At 45.8% G+C, this 24,152-nt stretch overlaps 1 protein-coding gene across 1 annotated transcript; it reads right to left on the bottom strand.

The window, feature by feature from the left end:
* Positions 1–2,543: 2,543 nt before the first annotated feature.
* On the bottom strand, positions 2,544–11,178 carry Ppp1r15b (protein phosphatase 1, regulatory subunit 15B). The gene is made up of 2 exons (NM_133819.3): positions 8,729–11,178; positions 2,544–5,681 (listed from the first exon to the last, which is right to left on the bottom strand). The coding sequence occupies exons 1-2, from the start codon at positions 10,595–10,597 to the stop codon at positions 5,457–5,459; spliced, it is 2,094 nt and encodes a 697-aa protein (NP_598580.1). The 5' UTR covers positions 10,598–11,178; the 3' UTR covers positions 2,544–5,456.
* Between the last annotated feature and the right edge of the window lie 12,974 nt (positions 11,179–24,152).

Here is a 24,152-nt window from a genome sequence, read left to right as displayed (position 1 = left end):
AATAAATAAATAAATAAGTCTTTTTTAAAAAAAGGAAGGAAGGAAGGAAGGAAGGAAGGAAGGAAGGAAGGAAACAGTCAGTATTGTGAGCGCAACACCTGAGAGGCTGAACTAGGATGGGGAACTTGGTGACATCCTTAGCTACACAGCCTGTTTGAGGTCACGTGACTCTCCATCTTTAAAAGTCAACAATAAAGGCAAGAAAAAACTGGACAAAGAGTACTGAGATGAGGGGCGGGCAAGTTCTTTTTTTTTTTTTTCTTGGTTTTTCAAGACAGGGCTTCTCTGTGTGGCCCTGGCTGTCCTAGAACTCATTCTGCAGACCAGGCTGGCCTTGAACTCAGAAATTCACCTGCCTCTGCTTCCCAACGTGCTGGGATCAAAGGTGTGCGCCACCACACCCAGCTAGGGGCAGGCAAGTTCTTAAAAGAACAAAACCCAAAAACCTGCTCTAAAGTTTGGGTGGGAGCACACAGCTCAGGTCCCACCCAGCTCAGGTCCCACACAGCTCAGGTTCTAGACGCTGTGGCAATAAGACCACAAGTCCCACCAGCTGTCTATCCTAGCTTTCCCATAGGCGAAGCAATCTACTTTCCACACATCACTTTTCATCTCTTTCTGGTGATATTAAAGGGCAAACCATGAGCCAGATGTGGTGGCAAACATCTGTAACCCCAGTTCTTGGGAGGTAGAGCAAAGATGTTCAGGAACTCAAGGTTCATGAGCTGCACAGCAAATTCAAGGCCATCCTGAGCTGCACAGCTAATTCAAGGCCAGCCTGGGTTACTTACAGGAGACCATCTCAAAAGCAAACAAACAAACAAAGTGAGGGGCTGGAGAGATAACTCAGCAGTTAAAAGCACTTGCTCTGCACAGGATCTAGATTCGATTCCCAGCATCACATGTTAGCACACAAACATCTCTCACTCCAGCTCAGATCTGACACATGCAAGTGGTGTCCTTACGCACACACAGGCAAAACATTCACACATTTTATTAGTCAGGGTTCTCTAGAGCAGGGGTTAGAAGTGTATTAGGCAGGCTGTGGTGACCTCCACCTTTTATCCCAGCACTCAGGAAGCAGAGGCAGGAGAATCTCCATGAGTTGGAGGCCAGCCTGGTCTACAGAGCGAGTTCCAGAACATCCAGAGCTACCCTATCTTGAAAAGCAAAACAAAACAAAACATGAGAACTTGTGATAAAGAGTCACAGCATTAGGAAGGTTGAGAGCCACTACCCTAGAAGATCTGGTACCCTCTTCTGGTGTGCACGAAGACAGAGCATTCATTAAAAAATTAAAAATAGCCAGGCAGTGGTGGCGCACGCCTTTAATCCCAGCACTTGGGAGGCAGAGGCAGGCAGATTTCTGAGTTTGAGGACAGCCTAGTGAGTTCCAGGACAGCCAGAACTATAAAGAGAAACCCTGTCTCAAAAAAACAAACAAACAAAAAAATATATAAATAAATAAATATGGCGAGTCAGTAAGATGGCTTGGGTGTAAGCACTTGCCATGTAAACCTGCCCACTTGAGTTTTTTCTCCAGAGCTACTTAAGGTAGAAGAGATTAGTGACTCGGACTACTATATCCGTCAGAACTGATGAGACCAGCATTAAATAGTTGCCTGAAATGACTGAACAGTTAAGGTACCTTCTTGCAGAGCATTGGAGTAGCACCCACTGTACCCTGCAACTCCAGCTCTGAGGATCCTCTGGGCATACATACAAAACCAAAGAAACTTCCTACACACAAAAACAAAGCTTCCCTTTCATTTTGTTTTGTTTTTAAAAAAGGGACTTGGGGGTAGCTTAGTGGTAGAGTCCTTGTCTAACCTAAGATTCTGGGGGTGCTAGGGGTGCTAGCAGTTAAGAGCACTGGCTGCTCTTTCAGAGGTCGAGTTCAATTCCCAACAACATGCATGGAGGCTCACATAGGTGTAGTCCAATGTGGCCAGATGACCTCTTCCGATGCGCAGATAAGAGTAAAAACATCCATATACATAAATAAATCTAAAACAAGATCCTGGGATCTGGAGCTGCAGTTGGCTGGGTAGCTCACAACTCTCCGTAACTCCAGCTCCAGGGGATCTGATGCCTTCTTACCTTCGAGGGTTACCCAGGAACTTCAGAGGACCCCATAGTACTGAACAATACAAGACAGGGGGGAAGGGAAGAGAGGAAAGGTGAGGGCTGGAAGGACTTGCTGCAGATTTAGAGTGAAATCTTGAGTCTTAGGAGGGGTTGTCGAGAGCGGTAGCCAGGCTCCGTAGTACGCTCTATCTGCTCTCCAGCGGCTGAAGCAGCAGGATTGGTATACTTAGCAAAAACTACCTAAAACCTCCTCAAAAAGATCCGGCTCTAAGATCCAAGTAGCTTTCGACTGCATCTCTCCTCTCCCCACTCTTCCCCTCAATTAGACAGGAAGGCAATTTAGATGACCAAGATTTCTGTTCAAATTGCCTACAGCACTTCTACAAAATCAGATTCTACAAAACTGAGCTAAGTCTGAAAATCCTGTCCCATAATACTAAAACCAACATAAAATACATAAAGTCACATAGCATTTAATAATTGCAAATATATTTATTACAATTTACAGATTAGTTAATAATTATATACAAATATAATCTGAGCTATCAAATCTCCACGTTACACGTAAAATGACTGAGCTGAAAAGGCCAACTCAAAAAATGTCATTCCCCAACTCTTTCTTAAATTATAAAAAATAAAATTTGACGGTTTTGATTTCAAGTTAGATAAAGGGTTGCCACATTTCAGCCCTCAGAAGTGTGGCCCCCACCTGTACAGAGCCTCACATGCTACACAGATCTAAAGCACCACTGCAAGACTTGAATGTGTATTCAACTAGAACCACCATGCCTGCCTGCCTGCCTGCCTGCCTTGGAGGTGTTCTTTCCTGGGGGCTGGGATGACAATGACAGTTTTTCTCCTTCAGTCAAAGATCCTTCTGTTCTTGCCACCATCAGGACATGTCTGCAGGCATGAGTCATTTACTCATTTGATAGTGAAGGTGTAATCTGGAACAATTTTTAAATATACAGGTGCTGGGTCTCAGAAACAAAAACCTAATCATCTGAAATCAAGTGTTGTTAAGCTGCAGTCCGGTTTAAAAGAAATGTCTACACACTGTCACAGCTTTTCTTCCTAAAGTCAACTTGCCTGCTTTCCAAACATAGCTTCTAAACTAGCCCATTCCCACGGCACTAAACCAGACTCTTTAATGCACTCTGGAGTTCACTAAAGGCAGGTGCATAAAATACACAGAAATGGGGGTTCTCAAAAATAAGACCAACGTTTCTGGTCGTGCACTCTTACTAACCTTGTGTGTGGATGAACATCATCACCACTGAGGCAGACCTTAGATCACATCAAACGGAAATAACCAGGGAGATTATAAACTGAGGTAGTTTACCCTGCCAGGTCTGGAAAGCTCATCCCACACCCGACTCAGAGGTCCTCTCTTTTGTGCATGTAACCACTAAAGAACTGGTAACACATTACCTCAACCATGCACAACAGGTGACGCTAACTGAACAAACCAAGCACACCTGATCCACACACTATCTAGAAGCACGCTTTGGGGGGGGACACTAGCACTTTCTGGCTGCTCTATCTGCCCTTTCTGCTTTGCTTCTCTCTACATAAGGTAGAACACAACAAACCTGGATATTGACCTTTGTAGTTGACATTTTACACATGAAAACCCAGAACTGCACCATCCAAGTTTACAGTGTCTCCAAGACAGGTTTGAAAAGTGCCAGTGCTGAGGCAGGGTGTAAGTAACACTGGTTTTAAGACACATAAAACAAAAGTGAATATCTGACATGTCTCCCAAATACCCCCTAGTTAAAAAAAAAAATGTCTACAATGCAATGATTACTTAAGAGTGCTTTATGATTTCTACCCATTCTTGAAAGCTACAGAGAGCCACATTCAACTGAAACTACAACACACAGAAACCTTCCAAATGGACAGTTTGCACAGAAACCAAATATGTTAAGTTTGGCAGACCAGCTGGGCATAATGGTGTGTGCCTTTGAAAAGCACACCAACCCCGCTTTCCCAGTCAAGAAAGTACTGCACTGTGGATTTGTGGGCAGTCCTTGGAAATATCTTAAAAAGACCTAGATACAGAGAAAAATCTGGATGTATGGCACATGCCATGTGCAAGCCAAACAAGAGGACAGGAGGATCTTTCAAAGCCATCCTTGGCTAAGTAATGAGTTTAAGGCCAGCCTAGACTATATAAGACCATGTCTTTAAAAAAAGAAAAGGGGGGGGGGTGGTTTGGGGATTTAGCTCAGTGGTAGAGCGCTTGCCTAGCAAGTGCAAAGCCCTGGGTTTGGTCCTCAGCTCTGGGGGAAAAAAAAAAAGAGGGAGAAAATCCACCACTGAAGTGACACATCAATGTCTTTTAGGTTGATAACAGGTTTTTGCCTTCATTAAGTCAAATCTATGAAAGTAAAAAAACACAAACACAAACAAACCAAAACACTCAGTTGAAGCAGGAAAACTGCCATGAGCTCAAGGCCACAGTGAGACCCTGCCTCAATCCCCTACCTCAAAATATAACAGACATAAAAACATACAAAAACAAAACCCATAAAGCCCATTAATTTTAGAACAGAAAAAGCACACAAGAACTCAATGCATGCATAATTTGAGTTAGAACTGACTATGAGGCTTAAACCTTATAGTTATCCAAGACAATGTTTTTTCTTTCTATTTGCAGTACTGGGGACTGAACCCAGGACCTTGCACATGTAGGCAGGGGCCTCTGCTACCGAGCTATATCCCCAGCTTCCTTTTCCATTCTGAGTGTAAAAAGGTCTTGCTAAACTCCCCATGCTGGCCTTGAGTTCAGAGTTCACTGAGTTCCAGGCATACCTGGACCTTCCTATCCTCCTGCCTCAGTTTCCACAGTAACCTGACTGTTTTGTTCTGTTTGTCCTCTAAGACTAGGTCTCACCACATAGCCCTAGCTGGCCTGAAGCCTGTATGTAAACCAGACCAGCCCCTGCCTCCAGAAGAAACGTTTTGAAAGTGCAAAATTAAACTCTCACCCCAGGTAAGCAGAGGATATTTAAAAACACTTCCAGCTGGGCATGGTGGCACAGGAAACAGAGGCAAGGAAATACCAACTTCAAGGCCAACCTGGTCTACATACATAGACCTAGGCCAAACAGAATTATGCAGTGAGACCCTCTCAAAAAGACAAAACCCACATCCAACTAAATAGGAAAAGAGAGGATTACAGATAAGAGATTCTTCATTATCGGAGTTGGTGTTTCTAATGAGACACATTACCCAAAAATAATCAAACTGCATCTCTAGATACAAGTTGTTTCTTTAAAAACATGTCCAAGGACAGCTGCCAGTGTTTGTTTTTAAGGGAAACTCTCAAGTAAGAGACAGAGTGGGCACGGGTTGCAGGCTGTTCACTTCTTAACATTGCTGTACAACAGTAAGTCCTTTGACTCGATCCTCAGTCTATTAAACATTTTTTCTCTGTGCTCAAAGGCCAAGCAGTAGCCAATGGCAACTTCTGTTTCTTGAATTCGTTTCTGGAACCTGCATCCATCCCTTGCAAATTCTTCCCATGGTCCTTTGCGATCCTCATCACCACTTATATAATACTCAGTAACTTCTTCCAGGAAGGTTACCTAGAAAGACAAAAACCAATGTTAGTAATTCTGGGATCTTAGAATTAACACCACATCAACACTAGACGGGATGGATCGCTGTGCCCACTACAGAAGAAGTTAGATGGGAACTCTGTGTTTCTCTGTTTGTTTGTTATCCCTGTTAGCCTTTAATTCTTAGAGAAATACAGAAATTCTATTTGTTAGAATTCTTTTCCTGAAATGACAAAGTACTCAGAGGGTAACCACAGTGGAGACAACCTTATAATAAGCCAAGGCCCCCCTCCCACAACCCCACACTGAAATAGGACAATCAGGAGTCTGAAGCCAAATGCTTTACATGAGATTCTGTCTTAAAAAAAAAAAAAAATCAACTCCAAAAGTAAATAGTTGCTCTAAAGCATGTTTAATAGTTACATCAGCTAATCCCACCGAGCCTACAGCTTTCCTTCCCTTTACATCAGGCCAAGCAATGCCCCCGAGGATAATTAGTAGTATGTAACACCTTACCAGATATTGCAGTCTAGTGGTTACCCAGTCAGTCACTAAGATACATAAAAATAAGCACTTTTATACTGTGGACCAAATGCCAAACTTTTTTCAAAGAACTTTACAGACTTCCTCATTTAAGCCCCATGGGGACCCCATGAGCTATGAACCGGTCGGTATTAGCCCCACTGTACAGGCAAGGAACCAGATGCCAGTGAGCAGCTGGAGTCCCACAGCATCTAAGTGCTATAACCAGGATTCCAAAGTCTACAATCTGCTGTTTTGTCAGAACACAAAGTATTTCACACTCCACGATCCCAAGCCTCCCCCTAAGACAGAATTAAAGAGGGCTGGCAAGATGGTTCAGCGGGTAAGAGCACTGACTGCTCTTACGAAGGTCCCGAGTTCAAATCCCAGCAACCACATGGTGGCTCACAACCACCCGTAATGACATCTGACACCCTCTTCTGGTGTGCCTGAAGACAGCTACAGTGTACTTACATATAATAAATAAATCTTGAAAGAAAAAAAAAAGATTTAAAAAAAAAGAATTTTAATTAATGTCAGGTAGCCAAGGGCTGTAAACTAACTACCATAGCTAGACACAACCTCTTCCAAGTTTTGATTCTAGTTCATAGTCTACCGTTCTAAACTAAACTGAGACATGAGGTTGGCCTCAGTTATTCAAAGGCATGAAAACGAATTATGAGGTCGTGTCCCGTCCCGTCCCCCCCCCCCCCCCACCAAGACAGGGTTTCTCTGTATAGCCCTGGCTGTCCTGGAACTCACATTGTAGACCAGGCTGGCCTCAAACTCAGAAATCCACCTGCCTCTACCTCCCGAGTGCTGGGATCAAAGGCGTGCGCCCACCACTGCCCGGCAAATTATGAGTTTTATTCTCATTTGTGTTTTGGTAACTTGGGCTGGAGGTGTAGCTAGCTTAGTGGCAATGTGAATGTTTAATATGCAACTGGTTCACAATTTCAATGCCCAGTATCACAAGACAAAACAATCTTGCAACTCTTCTACAGCAGATCTTATACTCCCACTAGGGAAGGAAGCAGATCAGGGCTGTGAGATCAGGGCTGTGAGAGCTCACTGAAGTCTAGTCTGGTAGCCCTATCCCGCCCAGCTCCATCGCATCGCTAACTTCGGGCAGGGCAGAGTGGAGTAGAGCAGAGAGCTCTCCAGAGCCAAGAACTCACAGCACTACTCCACTGTTTCCTGCTTGTGCCCTCAATAGCTGTCTATCCTGAAGAGTATAAGGAGTGCTGATCAAACTTCATTATAAATATTTATAATTATAAACAAGCAAATATAGAGGCTTTCTATACCACTCTAAAATTTATTTTTTAGCATGCCTTATGCCTCTATAGACAAGACGTAAGGTTACTACCATTTGGATATGTCCAAGAATAGTTTTTAAAAAGCTAGGCCTGGCTGGGCGGTGGTGGCACACGCCTTTAATCCCAGCACTTGGGAGGCAGAGGCAGGTGGATTTCTGAGTTCGAGGCCAGCCTGGTCTACAAAGTGAGTTCCAGGACAGCCATGGCCATACAGAGAAACCCTGTCTCCAAAACCCAAAAAAAAAAAAAAAAAGCTAGGCCCTTCAGACCCAGGAGCTCGCTCGCTCACACACTGTCCCTGACAGGCACTGGAGCTGCAGAATAGTTCAATGATAACTCACTCACTCACTGCTTTCTCTTTCCAAATGAAAGCCTAAGAAACTCCCTCAACAATAGAAGACATCTTTGTATCAAATAGTAACCCAGCTGAGTAAGCAGTGAGAAGCTAGGCAGCTCAAAGGACTCTGAACTCCAAGCAAGCTCAACCAAAGGACTGCCCGGTGAAGTTTTAAACAAGCCGGGAGGCTCACAATCATCCCTGCACTCGGGAAGCTTGAGACACCAGGCTCAAAGGCCAGCTTGGACTTCACAGTGAGGTCTTGTGTTACATAAGAGACCTAAAAAACAAACTGGGCTGGAGGTTCCGGACAGCTGGGAACACAACTGACTGCAGGAAAGCCAGGTGTATGCCCCACCCCCACCCCCTTTTTGAGATAAGGTCCTGCTCATGTATCTTTAGCTAGTCTGGAACTCACTAGGTAGACCAGGCTAGACTCCAAAACTCCAGAACACCCACCTGCTTCTAAAGTACTGGAATTACAGGCACACACCACAGTACCACTTTCAGGGCAAACAACTGAACAAACCTAATTTGCTGCTTGCTAGTGTTATTCCTCTGGATTCCAATGGATAGGAATAAGGACACTGTAGCCATGAAAATAAAACATTATATACTTTCAAATAAAACACATGCAAAACCATTTCTAACTTTCAGGTTCCACCAACCAAAATGACACCCCTGCTAACATCTAATACTGGCACCTTTCATTTGGAGAAGAACATTTCTCTATATTGGGAAGAAGGATCACACTGGAGTATTTCTCAATTCAAGAACACCAGCTCAGATGCCTTCCTCAAAAATGTGCACAACTGTGCCTCCAGAGGCAAAGTCATGCTGCTATAGTAACCATATCAAAATAGAGCAAGTTATTAGTCATGTAAAAGGGAACAAACCTTTTTTCTCTTGATATGGGTGTATCTTTCTCCAGCAAGAGCCTCACCCAGCCCACAGCCTGGACAATTATCTTCTTGGCTCTCTAACAGCTGGGCCTTACAAGAAAGTAAGGTATGATGGCCAGAGAAGGCCACTGTAGCCTCAGAAGAGGCCTTTGAGTCCTGACGGCCTTTCCAATTCTTCCCTGACGGTTGAAAAGGAGCCTTAAAATTTAAAAGGTTGTAGGGGTCCTCAGAATGACAGAAAGAGTTCCACAATTTAAGATTCTCTGCTTCATCTGCACTCGGTTCCCAGTCATCTTCCTCCCCGGAACTATGGTCGGGGGTCTCCGGAAGGGGTCCCTCCTGACAGCTCCCTACACCACAGCTGCCAGACCAGGATGTCCCTGAATCTGATGGGTCTCTGGGGGCAATTCTGGCAGCCGTCTGAATCGTGGCTGTAAAGTTTTGGGGGTTGTAAGGATCTACACTGTGGAAAGAGTTCCAAAGGTGAAGGCCTTCCGAGTCCTGTTCCACGTCTGATTCAGACAGGGAGCCATCGCTATCAAAGCCATCGTCCTCAGGTTCCTCGCCCCAATCCTCACTTTCAGAATCAGAGCTGGCTTCCAAGTCACTGGGGGCGCCTCCCAAAATATAATCTATCAGTTTGTTGCTACAAACTGGTCTGGTAGAAACAGGAAGGCTCTCTCCTCTATCTGAGAGGTCAGTTGCATTAGTGTGGTCCTCTTCACATTCTTTTTCCACGGGTAATTCACAAAACAGACTGCTTCCCTGGGGGCTCTGTGAAACTTCTTGAATCACCAATTCTGGTTTTTTCTCAGTGGGCTCCGGCCTGTCTGCAGCAGGGGACACCGCCTGTGCTGGGTTATCTGTGCAATGTTGTGGGTCCATCCGGAGAAGGTTATGTTCCTCCTCCAGGCTATGATAGCCATTATCTTGGTCAGGGGTGGGTAACTCTTGCCCTTTGTTAGCCTGGAGGAATTCTAGCCGTTTCATACGAAGGTGGTGGATTTCCGGCAGGCCTTCTGTAGAGAGAGGCGGACACCTTCTCCAGGCGGTTGCCGACATCTCTGCCCGCAACGGCTGAGGGTGACAACCATCTTCAGAAAGATAGCAGCTCTCTGGGGTTAGTGTTCGGAAACCCACAAACTGGCCACCTCCAGCGCTGCTCTGACAGCGCAGCCCTAACTGGGGAAGGTAGTCCAGGTAGGAAGGGTTCAGGAGATAGGAAACTACCTTGAAATTACCTAAGCTCTGAACGCTCAGAGGCCCAGAGGATGAAGAGTCAAGTTCTCGGTGGGAGACTAGACCAGCTTGAAGGCTACTGGGCAGCAACTCCACTCCCCACAGCTGCTGCTCCAGGAGGAAAGTGGGCGCTGCAGAGTCTAAAGCTCTTTCCTGGGCCTTGAGTTTTAACTCCAGGTCTGAGGACGAGCACTGCCACTGGAGTCCCTCCTCTAGCCAATCAAGAGAACTGACAACCAAGTCTTCCGAAGAGTCCAGCCGCAGTGAACTCAGAGACTTCTGCACCGTGGGAGCGGCAGATTCCTCCCGTCCTCTCAAAGCTCTCAGGGCGCTGTAACTTGCGGCAAAATCTAGCCATCTGGTAGGAATCAGGCCCCCGAAAAGCTGGCTCCAAAGCAGCAGCTTCTGGAATAGGCTAGGGAGCAGGGCAAGGAGCTGAGAAAGCAATTTGGTCCAGTACCTGGTCCGACGCTCGGGCAGAGCGGAGTTCCCGGGATTTTGTCGAGAGGAAGGCGGCGGGAACTCCGAAGAGCAGGCGTGCGATCGCCGAAGGAAGGGCAGCCGGAACCAGGAGCCCAGCCGAGGGCCAGGCCGCTTCCGGGCCCTGTGCGTTCCTGTCTCCATCTCCTTTCCTTGGCGGCTTCTCAGACAGGAGGAGGACAGAGCTCAGCGGCGTCAGCGCAGGCTGGATCCGAGGTCTACACAGTCTCCGCCTTGCCCAGCCACGGAGTGGGTACTGCAGTCCGATTCCCGCGCCGGCAGAGGAGGCCCAGAGAGCGGCGGCTTCCGCAACGAGTGCTGCACCGGACGGCCCAGAGGCCCGCGCAAGCGGTGGCGACCGCGGTTAGGTCCATCCCGGCTAGGGAAGGAGACGTCCTAGGCCGTGTGAGATCGCTCCACCATAGAGAAGACCCTCCCTCGCGCGGCGGCGACGGAGACGACGGCGGCGTTTCCGGTGGCCCGCACGGAGGCGCGAAACGCCAAGGCGGAAAGGGTGGCTGGGTGGCAGGCGAGGGCGCAAAGAAGCGAAGCTCAAAATGGCCGCAGCCGCACACCCGGAAGCTGCAGGGCGAGACGGAGGACCGAGGGCGTCTACTCCCTACCGCCCAGCGGCGCCTCACGTCATTCGCCGAACCCCCACCCTTGCCTCCCGAGAGGCGGACTTGCCTCACCCTCGTGCGTGGCCTCTGATTGGCCGCGTCTGTGGTCCCTGTCGGCTTCCTTACTCGGGGTAGAGCGGGGCTCGCACGCGGCGAGTTGCATCAGCCGGACCTAGGATGTACGCTTGCGCAGTCAGTTCATTCTGGTCTCCTAGGAGACTCCGCGCCCCACCCTCTAGGTCAAAGGGAATGGCTGGGGAGGTGAGTGGGTTTCAAGAGAACCCGAGAATTCTCCCGAGCCCTTTTTTATGGATCCGATTGCTAGGCAAATTATCCGCTTATCTGACACGTGTATCGGTCTTCTCCTATTAAGGGCGTAGGAAGACTGGAGTGAAACGATGTAGGCAGTGCTGTATAACCAACTCGCCTGGTGCTAAGACACACATCATCCCTAGTGAATCATAGTGAAACTGAATCACTCACACATTCCTGTCCCCTCTGCTTTAGGATTTCTAAGTCTCTAGCATTGCCTGTGATCTAATTTGGACATCTTTCAGGGTCCATTTGACAAAATACCCCTCAGAAAGAAAAACGCGGTGTTACTAGCAAGCTGAAGTCACAGGTGGGAAGATAACTGTTAACTAACTCAGAAACAGCGCGTTCAATTCACTTATTTCCTCAGTAACAAGAGCCACAGAGTAGAGCATCCGGCGAAGGATAACACATTGGTGACTTTTGTCCTCTGAAAAATATTGGCTGATTAATTTTAATTACTGTAATAAGGGGAGGATTTTGTTTGTTTGAAACAGATTTTACTATGAAGCTCAGGCTGGCCTCAAACTAACCACAATCTTTCTGCCTCGGCCTTCCAACCAAGTACTGGCTGATTTATCTCTTACTAGTTTGGTTTCTTTCTTCCTTTTTTATTTTTATTTTTTTCTTTTCTTACTTATCTATTTATTTGTTTATTTGAGGCCGGGTCTCTCTACAGAGCCCTGACTGTTTGGAACTGGCGATGTAGACCAGGCTGGCCTTGAACTTATTAGTTCTGTCTCTTCCTCTCCAGCAAAGAGATTAAAGGCATGCACCACCATGCCTGGTCTTTAGTTCACTTTCTTATTCTCATTTTAATCCACAATGCAAAGACCAAGTGGCTATCACAGAGCGTAGTGGTTACACTAAGGAGGAGAATCTTGCTGCCCTGGGGGAGGGTCAGCTGATCCTCATGACTTGTTGAGCAAGGAACAAGCTCTTTCTTCCCTGAAACCAAGAGTTTTTACTGTTTACGCCCCCACAACATCTTATTACTTGTGTCTGGCAGTAACTGGTTTCTTAATCCTAAAAGCTTTAGGAAAACGTAATTAGCAATGAGTCGTTTTTTTCATAGTAGCAGGAGGTCCGAGTATGCAAATAAGTTACTTCGGGCTTCAGTTCCTTTTGGGGTGAAGCCGAGAGGATCATCTAACCGCTGGGTGAGGGGCTGTATCCCCAGGCAGAGAGGGTAGGAACACAAACACTAGCTAATATTCTGCTCTCGTTCTTCTTTACAATCCTCCATTGTTTACCACTGCCTACAAAATAAAGAAAGGCTCTGTTCAGCCTGCGCTGCCCGAATGCTCTCCAGCCTTCGCTTCTGCGGCTCCTCCTCTGGAGCACAGGACTTGTCCTTCCTCCGAGCGTTAGAGGAAAGACCTCACCTTTTCTTGTGGTGTATACCTACTTACACTCCCAGTTTCAACTTGAAGGTCAAGGTCTGCTTGAGGCCTCAATGGCCCTACGGGTCAGAATCTGTTGCTCCTTTTCAAGGCTGATTCACGCCTTTTAGTGGCGTTTAACAATTTGCACCAGCCCTTCCTGTAAATGTACCCTCCAGTCCAGGCAGTAATGAAAGAACTGTACCAACGTTTCAATTTCCCAATGAGGAGGAACTGTTCTCTGTAGAAAGTTCCCCTAAGTTGGTTTTTAAATGACACATTAGAATCTCTGTGCGATTCCTTTTTAATTGTTTGTTTCGTTAGTTCAGAATTTCTTCCATTTGTGTAATATGTTTTTATCGTGTTCTCTTCCTGTGATCCTGAGCAGGTAATTATCGCTCAAGTCATGGTTCCAGTGCCTTTTTTGTCTCTTGTTTTTGCCTTGTTCTGAGACTCTGACCTCAGGTCTCATGCTAGTACCCCAAGCTCTTTCCCCACCTCCTCAACCCCTAGGTCAGAATGTCTTAAAAATTCTCCACAGTCTCTTTTCACCAAGACAGTTTTATGTGATCACAGGTAATGGTATACAAGACAAACATTTACTGATAATGACTCATAAATTTAGTTTAAAACAATTTTATATACCTATAGTTATACCATTTATTAAAGGCATAAGTAAATTTGTATACTAGTAAAATGAAGGGCTAGAAAGACAGCTCAGCAGTTAAAAGCACTGGATGCTCTTTTAGAGAACCTGGGTTCAATTCCCAACACCCACAGATTTACTCACAGCTGTCTGTAACTCCAGTTCCAGGGGATCCAAGGCCTTCTGGCCTCCTCTAGCATACATATGGTGGACAGTCATGCATGCAGACAAAACAAAACAAAACAAATACATATTATAAAATAAAAGAAAAACCTAATAAATGGATGTGACAAAATTTACATATGCTTGGCTAAATGTTTAATACTGTAAGATCCACAAGATTGTCTATTTATGAGTTTATTTATTTTTTTAGAGAAGCTTAAAGAGAATAAATTTATACATAAATACCGCAAGGATTAGCACACTTCATCTGATGAGATAAGTTTCTTTCCTAGTTAAGTAAATGATGGCAGGTGATTGATATTTTATAATCACCAATGCTTGGAAAGTCCTTCACATAAATACAGTAGAACAAAATGGCTGCAGTATGGCTAGGGGCTATTCCAGAAATTCTGTCTTGGTTCTAGGTCATAACGCATGACTTAGATGACTTGCTCCTTTGTTTGTTTGTCTATCATGGAACTCACTCTGTAGGCCAGGCTGGCCTCAGATTCACAAGGATTCTCCTGCCTCTGCCTCCACAGTGCTGGGATCAAAGGCGTGTACCGCCAAGCCCAGCCTCAATCAGTGACTTTTAGATTATACTTACATGGGTATTTTAAGTATATACTGTGTGAACTCAAACCATAGTGCACATGTGAAGGGCACGGGACAAAGTCTGTGAGACTTTGGCTCTCTCCGTTTACCAAGCGGGTCCTGGCTGCTAAACTCAGGTCATCAGGCTTGTAACAAGTTCTAGGCCATTTTCCTAGCCCCACCCCTCTTTTTAAAGACAACATAAAATGAGGATATATATATATATACCTCCCGAACTCCCAGGGACTAAACCACCGACCAGTTCAGAGGAATGCCAGGGAGGTGAGGTAGGAGTGGGTGAGCAGGTAGAAGAGCACCCTCCTAGAAGCAGGGGGGAGGGAGGAGGAGATCGAGGGTTTGCGGAGGGAAAACCGGAAGGGGGACAACATTTAATATGTAAATAAATAAAATAACCAATAATAAAATAAAATAAACACAAGTATCTATTCCCTGTGCTGTTTTCATTGTAATTTTTTATTCTTCTTATCTTGGAAGTTATTCTGGGAGGAACATGCATCCAGAAAGCACTTAAAGGCTGCGAAAATTTGAGGTTTTTTTCTGGCAGTCTTGGTGGGAAGAGAAAGGTGAATCAGCCTTCCGGCCAGAGGTCAGAGGTCAGAGGGCAGCTCTATGCACAGAGATAAGCACCTTAGCGTCGTGCTAGCAGCTGAAGACAAGTCGTCCTTGGACTGACAGACTGACTGGCACTTTGGCAGAAGACAACTAAAGCCTAGTTCATTGTATTTAAGATGTTGCCAGGCCTCGGCTAAAAGGCACACGGCATTTGATTGCGTTTTCCAAATCTTCCTTATTCCGCACATCTCACTGTTCAGGCCTCATGTCCCAACTTTCCCACTCACTTGCCCCTGATTTAGCTCTTCTGTGTGTTTTGTTGTTATTTAGCTTTTGTTTAAAAAGTGACTTACTTATTTTATGTGCATTGGTATTTTGCCTGCATGTGTTTTGAATCCCCTGCAACTGGAGTTACAGACAGTTGTGAGCTGCCATGTGGGTGCTGAGAATTGAACTTCTTCTTGAAATGCAGCCATTGCTCTTAAGCTCTAAGCCATCTCGCTATCCCCTGTTGTTTAGTTTTTATTTTTATTTTTAAAGATTTATTTATTTATCTTATGTGAACGAGTACACTGTAGCTATACAGATGGTTTCGAGCCATCATGTGGTTGCTGGGATATGAACTCAGGTCCTTTGGAAGAGCAGTAAAGTGCTCTTAACTGCTGAGCCATCTCTCTAGCCCAGTTTTTTAATTTTTTAAGACTGAGTCTCACAAAGTAGCCCAGGCACTTTGGACTCATCCATCTCCCTGCTTCAGCCTCCAAGTGCTGCGATTACAAAAGTGTGCCCCCATGACAGATGCTGTTCACCCACTTAACCTCTCAGAGAAGGGGAGGGGGACCACAGGCATTCCTTTAATTTATTCTATTGTGACCCATTGCCTGGTACCATAGTGAGTTTAAAGTCTCTCCAGAGTGAAACTCTGTCTCAACAAAACAGAAGCAACCGCCCTTCTTTCCCTTGCCTCTGTCTTACTCCAACATCCTTTGCTGGCGCAATTGTCCTGCAGTGCATGCAGCCTTGCTAGGGAAGTCACTCAAGCTTGCTGACTGCTTTCATTCACACCGGACCACTAACAGCATCAATGCTGGGTAGCCTACCATCATCTCCTAGTAATTCATTCAGTGTTTCCCAGGCCTTGAGCAGATGACTTCACAATGTTCCCACTTCCAATTCCCAGCCTCCCCATAAATCCACGTTCTTGGCTTAGAATCCCACCTCATACTTCATTGAGAAAACATAAACTCACTTCATTTTTCCCTGCTTAATCCACCTATAGCTGATCCTTTAACCTTATTATACAGCCAAGATCCCAGCCCATCAGTTCAGTTAAGGAACCTGACCTTGTTAGCATTTCTCTGTAGCACACAAGATTCACCCTCCCCACTCTGGCTGGTGAGATGGCTCAGCGATTAAAAGCACTGACTGCTCTTCCGGAGGTCAGGAGTTCAATTCCTAACAACCATGTGGTGGCTCACAACCACCCTAATGAGAAACAAACAACAACAACAACAAAACCAAACCTGTGGGCCAGAGTGAGCAACCCCGCACCGCAGCTGCCAGAGCGAGCGAGGCCAGAGGGAGAAGGGAAGGGGGGATTTTCCCCTCAGTAATAAACTATTTAGGCTAACATGCTTTAATGTAAAATATCGTTTAAAACCATCCTCGATACAGTCTCCTCCAAGTTTTTTCATTTTATGTGTCTGAGTCTTTTGCCTGCATAGCCATGTGCCATGTGCATGCAGTGCCTGAGGGGGCCAGAATGGGGCGCCAAATTCTCATTCAATGACAATGGAGTTACAGCCAATTGTGAGCCATCCTGTGGGTGCTAGGATCTGAACCACAGTCCTCTGGAAGAGTAGTAAGTGCCCTTGACCACTGGGACAGGTTTTTTTGGGTTTGTTTGTTTGGTTGGTTGGTTTTGGTTTTTTTGTTTGTTTGTTTGTTTGTTTTTTGTTTTTTGTTTTTTTAGAGACAGGATTTCTCTGTATAGCCCTGACTGTCCTGGAACTCACTCTGTAGACCAGGCTGGCCTCGAACTAAGAAATCTGCCTGCCTCTGCCTCCCAATCCCAAGTGCTGGGATTAAAGGTGTGCACCACCACTGCCTGGATTTTTTTTTTTTTTTTAAAGATTTACTTTATATATGTGAGTACACTGTCACATCAGATCCCATTACAGATGGTTGTGGGCAACCTTCTGGTTGCTGGGAATTGAACTCAGGACCTCTGGAGGAGCAGTCAGTGCTCTTAACCACTGAGCCATCTTTCCAGCCCAGTCTCTTGATTCTTAAAGGTTTAATTGTGCCCCTATAAGATGCTGAGGCCCAAGATCCAGTATTTATGGATTATTATTATTTGGAAATTGCTTCTTTACAGATAGTCCTTTTAAAAATGAGGAGCCCTAATCCAATTAATAGGATCCTTATGAAAGGGGGAATTAGATACAGACATGTATCAGCACAGGGAGCGAGCAGTGTGAGAACACTAAGCCAGAAATAAGAGCAATGTATCTGACCAGCAAATAACGAAACTAGAAGAGAAGTGTAAAACACAGTCTTCCTCACAGTCCTCAGAAGACATGGACTACAGAGCCCTTGATCCTGGACTCACTCCCTCACCCACTGAGGTAGATGGGAAGACAGGCCCACACCACTGCGCTTCAGAACACCTTTGTTTCCCATGATCCTTCACTTGCTTTTCCTAGGATTTCAGGGCTGCCTCTTTGTCCTCTTCCTCCTCCTCCTCCTCCTCCTCCTCCTCCTCCTCCTCCTCCTCCTCCCCTCCTCCTCCATTTTCTCCCATAACTCCTTGTCCTCATACTGGTTTTTCTAGATTCTGTTACCCAGCTGGTTTAATCTAGTTCCAAGAACTTAAATGTCACCTGGGCCTAAAGTCCCTTCTTTGGGCTACAGATTTCACTCTTCTGTTCCACTTGGATATCTATCAGACATGTCAAACTTAATGTGTCTTCCTTTCATACACACTAGCAATCACAAATATACTCTCTATCAGCAAGCTAGGCCAAGCCCCAGGGGCCATCTGCCTCTTTCCTGCTGTGAGAGACTGAGCCTGTCAGGCAAGCACTCTTCCTTTATACCAACCTCCTGTCCCTGTCATTCTGGGTTTCTGGGTATTGGACTAGAACTCCACACATGCAGGTAAGTGGCCCCAGAATGACATTTTAAAGTGAACGCTGAAGCACAGCTGGTGGCACAAACCTGTGACCCCAGCACTCAGAGGCCGTGACCGGATGATAAGGAGTTCAGGGATATGCTGGGCTACATAGCAAGTTAAAGGTTAACCTGAGCTACATAGGGACATCTGGACTTGAGCTGGGGGGATGGGGACAAAAGGAAAGAAAAGGGAAAAGAGAGGGAGGAGGGAATGGGGGAGCTGGCTCGGTTGGTTAAGATGTCTCTGTGCCGCTCACTCTACCCGTCCTCCCTTCCTCCCTTGTTTCTGTCTTCTCCCTTGTGTCCATGCCACACTAACAATGTAGTAAACCCATGGTTCAGTGGGTATTGGTTCCTGTACCTCTTGAAGACATAAAATCCACGGATGTTCAAGGGCAGGTCTTGGGTCTTATCTTCTCTCTCTCTCTCTCTCTCTCTCTCTCTCTCTCTCTCTCCTCTTTCTCTCTTTGATTTTTTTCAAGACAGGGTTTCTCTGTACAGCTATGGCTGACCTGGCTCTGTAGACCATGGCTGACCTGGCTCTGTGGACCTGTCTCACTCTGTAGACCAGGCTGGCCTCGAACTCAGAAATCCACTTGCCTCTGCCTCCCAAGTGCTGGGATTAAAGAGATGCACCACCACTGCCAGGCTCCTTCTCTCTTGTTAAACCTTTAGATTACATCCTAAAGTTCGCCACCAAGGTCTGTGACCTTATTTGGCCACTTCCTTATGCCTGACTGTACAACTCCAAACAAGGTCCAGCTATCAAAACACTAAGGACCAGCAATCAAAATTAATTGCCTGGCTATACTGGATAACCTCTCCAGTCAGGTCTTACCAACTCACCTTAGGGCAGACTTCCTCCTTTTCTCCTTAAAAAACAGTCTATCCAGAGGCAGCTTCCCCACCCTCCAGGGTCCCTCTGGGGTAATAAATCAGCTCTGTGTTGAGGATTTGGTGTCTGGGTGATTTCTGTGCTGACTCTAAGGCCCTTTCAGTGGTGCTATTTGGAAAAATTATAGAACCTTTAGGATGCTTGGCCTTACTGGAAGAAGTACATCACTGGGGGCGGGCTTTGAGAGTTTATAGCACTTCCTACTTCCTGTTCTCTTCCTGCTTGGGGTTTGAAGGTGAGGTCTCTCAGCTACCTGCTCTGGCCACCTTCTGCCATCACCTGCTGTCATCACCTGGTGCTCTCACCTGCTGTCATCACCTGCTGCCATCACCTGGTGTCATCGCCTCCTCTGCCATTAGGGACTCTCATATTCTGGAACTCTTAGCCCAAATAAACTTTCTTCCTTAAGTTGTCTATAGCAATGGAAGTTTGTCACAGGATGTTTTGAGCTACACTGTCCAAATCCCATTAGCAGAGCTCCACAAGGAGCTCCTGAGATCATGTCACACCACCACCATTGACATTTACAGACATGGACAATCGCTCCCGCCTTTGAAGACTGTGATGTGAAATAGGCCTTTGATACCAATCACTTCTAATAGCCTTGTTTGTCATAATACAACATGCTCTGGAAGAAAGCCCTGGGAAAAGGCAGCCTGACCCTTATTCCAGTAGTTAGAGACCATCACATGAAGGGCTGTCTTCCTCTTAGGGTGGCATAGATCATGTCACCAAGATGATGCCATTCTGTGGATGGATGCTGGAATGGCCTACTCAAACCCACAGAGAGTGGATGGCATGCATGAGGGGGTTGGGGGGGAGAGAGAATAATTTTAAAAACATTTAGCCAGACAATGGTGGTGCATACCTTTAATTCCAGCACGTTGGAGGCAGGGGCAGGTAGATCTTCATGAGTTCAAGGCCAGCCTGGTCTACAGAGTGAGTTCCAGGCCCACTAGGGTTTTTTGTTTGTTTGTTTGTTTGTTTGTTTGTTTTGTTTTTTCGAGACAGGGTTTCTCTATAGCCTTGGCTGTCCTGGAACTCACTTTGTAGACCAGGCTGGCCTCGAACTCAGAAATCCACCTGCCTCTGCCTCCCAAGTGCTGGGATTAAAGGTGTGCGCCACCACGCCCAGCTCCACTAGGGTTATATATTAAAACCCAGTCTCAGAGAAAAGAAAAATTTGACGAATGTCATCTTCTTAAGGAGTTGGGCTCATCTATCCGTGTTCCCCTGGTCCCCACTTCCCATTATCCAGACCATCCACATCCAAATGCTGATGGCAGACTCTTCATGTGAATTCGTTAACAGTACAACCTCTGTGAAATCAAAGTAGACTAAAGCAGGAAAAACAGATCACCGACTGCTCTTCTGAAGGGCCTGAGTTCAAATCCCAGCAACCACATGGTGACTCACAACCACCCATAATGAGATCTGACGCCTTCTTCTGGTGAGTCTGAAGACAGCTACAGTGTACTTATGTATAATAATAAATAAATCTTTGGGCCTGAGCGAGCAGGGACTGAGCAAGTGAGCGGAGCTGACCAGAGCGAGCAGGGTTGACCAGAGAGAGCAGAGGTCCTAATACAATTCCCAACAATCACATGAAGGCTCACAACCATCTGTACTCATATACATAAAAATAAATAAATAAATCTTTTAAAAAATCATAGTTAAAAAAACCAAACTCCGTCGGAAAATATTCATTTTCAGAAAGCAACTATGTAGATCAATTCTTGCTTTTTTCCCTTTGTACATTTTATGCATATGACTGCTTTGCCTCTGTGTGTGTGTATTGGATGTATGTGTACCGCATGTGTGTCTGGTGCCCTCAGGGTTAAAGGGGGCGGGATCAGATCTTCTGGAACTGAAGTTACAGACAGTTGTAAACAATCCCACGGGTGGGGTGCTGGTGTGACTGAGCAGGACAATGCAGAGGTTCCTCCATCTTGTATTCTTGCCGTGGTCATTTCAGTTTTAACTAGAATTTGATCTCCTTGACAGAGAAAGTCCGATGGAAAATTGTCAAGCTATGTCTCAATAACTACTGTGCTCTGCCAGGAATGCACAGTTCAAGGTCACTCTGACCCTCATCTTACTGTGACGTATCCTTGCGGGTTTTGCCTTTAAAAGCTCTGTATCCCTGAGCTTGGGCACAAGAGACTTTTCAGGGGCACAAGACCACTCTTAGTTTGGACATCAGTAGAAAGGGCTTAGAAGTTTTCGTTGGTTTAATTGGTGTGGTGGTTGTCAGTAACTGAGGATCATCACATACTTCCAGAGGGCCCAGCTTGGGGTCTCAGTTCTGGCTGGCAGCTCACAGGGGATCCAGTGCCACCTTCTGGTCTCCTAAAGTACCAGGCATGCAAAGTACTTATGTGCATGCAGGTAAAGCACTCATGTAAATAACATCAAAATAAGGAACCCTGGAACTCACTCTGTCAACCAGGCCTGGAACTCACAGAGATCTATCTGCCTTTGACTCTGGAGTGCTGGGGTTAAAGGTGTGCACCGCCTTTCTAAATCTTTTTAATAACACAATTTTAAAATGGTTTTTAGAGCCCTTATGTAGATATATCCCATACTGGACAAAGCCCACACTTTGAGCTTCATATACATGATCAGGGAGGTGAAGCAGGAAGATCAGAAGTTCAGTGTCTTTCTCTCCTTTCTAGGAAGTTCTGAGGCCAGCCAGGGCACCTAGAGAGCCCGTCTCAAAAAATAAAATGAAAGGCACAGTATATGCATATATGTATACACAACCTCCACCGTGGTTTGTTTTCTACATTTTGAGACTGGCTTTTGTCATGGAGCCTACAAATGATCAATTCTGCCTGCTCCTCCTGAATGCTAGGACTACAAGTTGGGATCATTGTACCTGTCTCTCCTACACATTTAAAACACTTCTGGATGATATCCCACGACTGATACAACGTGAGTCTTTGTAAACAGCTGTCCTGGGGTAGAGTTTAGGAAATGAATGACCACAAGGAGGAGTTTGTATATGTTCAGTACAAATACATAGATATTTGTACAGATATTTTCCATCTGCTTGGCTGAAGTCCAGAAGACAGAGTTGTCTGAGAAATGCAGGGACTGTCGTGTTTGTCCCCGTGGCTGCCTCACTTGCATGTGAACTCCTTGAAGCCATCCACCTATTTATCCCTTGAGTAGCCACAGTGCCTGACACCTCACCTGACACTGAGAAGGTTGTCTGTGTTGTTTGTGGAAGAGATCAACCAGCCCAGAGGCGTCCCAGCCAGCAGGATTTCCTCACAATTTAGACTACCCAGAATTCTCACTTTTGAAATCCACACTAGTCATTGCACCCCCAAACCTCAGTGTTGGGTAACTACACTTGTGTAGCCCAGCCCCCGAGGGCTTCTTCTGTTTCTCTCCTCTCTAGTGACCTCTCTTTCCCAATCCTAGTTCTCACTCCCTCAGGGGGGTCAGATTTCTACCCCACTTGGCTTAGAAAAATCCTTAGATGAGCCTTGCCAGACTCAAGTTCAAACTTTTAAAAGCCCCATAGGGGATACAGTGCTATAAAACCACTTAGAAACATAACACGTAACACTTTTTACCATTTACTGAGGACAATTCCCTTGGAAGCCCCACAAAATCCCCTTGTCTGAAACCCGACTCTCCACCGGCGTGATTTTAAGACTTCTGGGCCACAATTCTGCTCTTAAGAGTTGGCAGCTGTCACGTGCCTCGAGAGGTTCCATCTTTGGGATTATAAATTGGGACAGAGCAAGCTTTTCAAATGCAAAGAATTGTCTTGATCTATTTTTGGATCCCAGTCAGGTACCTGATACAGGAACCAGTGTGCATTTCCAGAAACATCTTTCAGGCTGTATTCTCTGCAAATGATGGCAAGTCACTAGGGAGCACCAATGTATTCAGTGTGTGATTGCTGGCAGGATCAATGAGACGTATCTACTTTCCAAGGTTGACAACAACTCCATTAAGACACCCTAAAACTATCAACCATCATGCTAAGAGACTGTTGCACGTTGCTTAGGAGATCTAGCACAAGATCAAGGGATACACAAACCTACTGTAGTTCTTGTGGTCAGAGCCTGGACCCTGGAAGCCCTAACAAACCAGATTTGACCACCTAGCCTCAGTAGGCCAATTGAAAAAAAAAAAGCAATAAGAAAAAGCAGGCAATTATTCAGTTTAACCACATTAGGAATATAACATACATCAGGAAGGGAGGCAAAGAGGTCCAGTGACCCCCATCTTTGATGTCTTGACATGAAATTTAGATTTCTTTTTAATGTGTATGGGTATTTTGCCTGCCTGTATGTCTGTGCACCACAGGTGTCCTGCTGCCCACAGAAGCCAGGAGAGACAGTCCGGGCCTCTGAAACTGGAGTTACAGATAATAATTAAACCCGAGTCCTTTGGAAGAGCAGCAAGTGCTCATAATCTCTGTCTTATCTCTCCAGCCACAAAGTGTGGCTTAAAGAGAAGGCAAGAATAGGACTGGAGAGATGACTCAGTAAATAAGAGCATGCACTGCAAGTGCTTGCATGGTGACGTGTGCATGTGTGCATGGGTGTGTGAGACAGGTTGTTATTGGGTGGCTCTGGATAGCCTGGAGCTGTCTATGTAGACCAGGCTGGCCTTGAACACACAGAGATCCACCTGCCTCTTCCTTCCTAATGCTGGGATTACAGATGTGTGTCACTATATCTAACTGTTCTGCTCTTGCAGAGAACTGGATATATTCCCATCACCCTCAATGCGTGGCACATATTCTGCAACTCCAGCTCCAGAGGCACTGACATCGTCCACGGATTCATGCACATATCTGCACACAGATATTTGCCGGGTCAAGGGTTTTCTTAGTTCTCTTAACGACTCTCTTCATGCTGCTTATTCAGTTCCCAGTAGCTTTTGGAATGTGTTTATTCTTATTTTTAGTCTGTAGTATTTCTTTCTGTATCTGCTGTGAGACTTGATCAATGGCCATGAATTCTTCTAGCCGGCTTTTCTCATGAGAAGCTGTTTTTTCTCTTCACTCTGGTGGTGGTTTGAATAGGATTGGCTCTCAGAGACTCAAGTGTTTGAATGCTTGGCCATAGGGAGTGGCACTATTAGGAGGTGTGGCCTTGCTGTAGTGGGTGGAACTTTGTTGGAGGAAGTGAGTCACTAGGGGGTGGGCTTTGAGATCTCAAATGCTCAAACTCCGGTCTAGTGTAATACTCACTTCCTGTTGCCTGCTGATCTGGAATCTAGAGCTCTCAGCAACTTCTCCAGCACCATGTCTGCCTGTGTGCTGCCATGCTTCCTGCCATAACAATAATGGACTAAAGATCTAAAACTGTAAACC

Source organism: Mus musculus, chromosome 1, assembly GCF_000001635.26.
Source record: "Mus musculus strain C57BL/6J chromosome 1, GRCm38.p6 C57BL/6J".
Lineage (NCBI taxonomy): Eukaryota > Metazoa > Chordata > Mammalia > Rodentia > Muridae > Mus > Mus musculus.
This window is presented reverse-complemented; position numbering and strand designations above follow the sequence as displayed.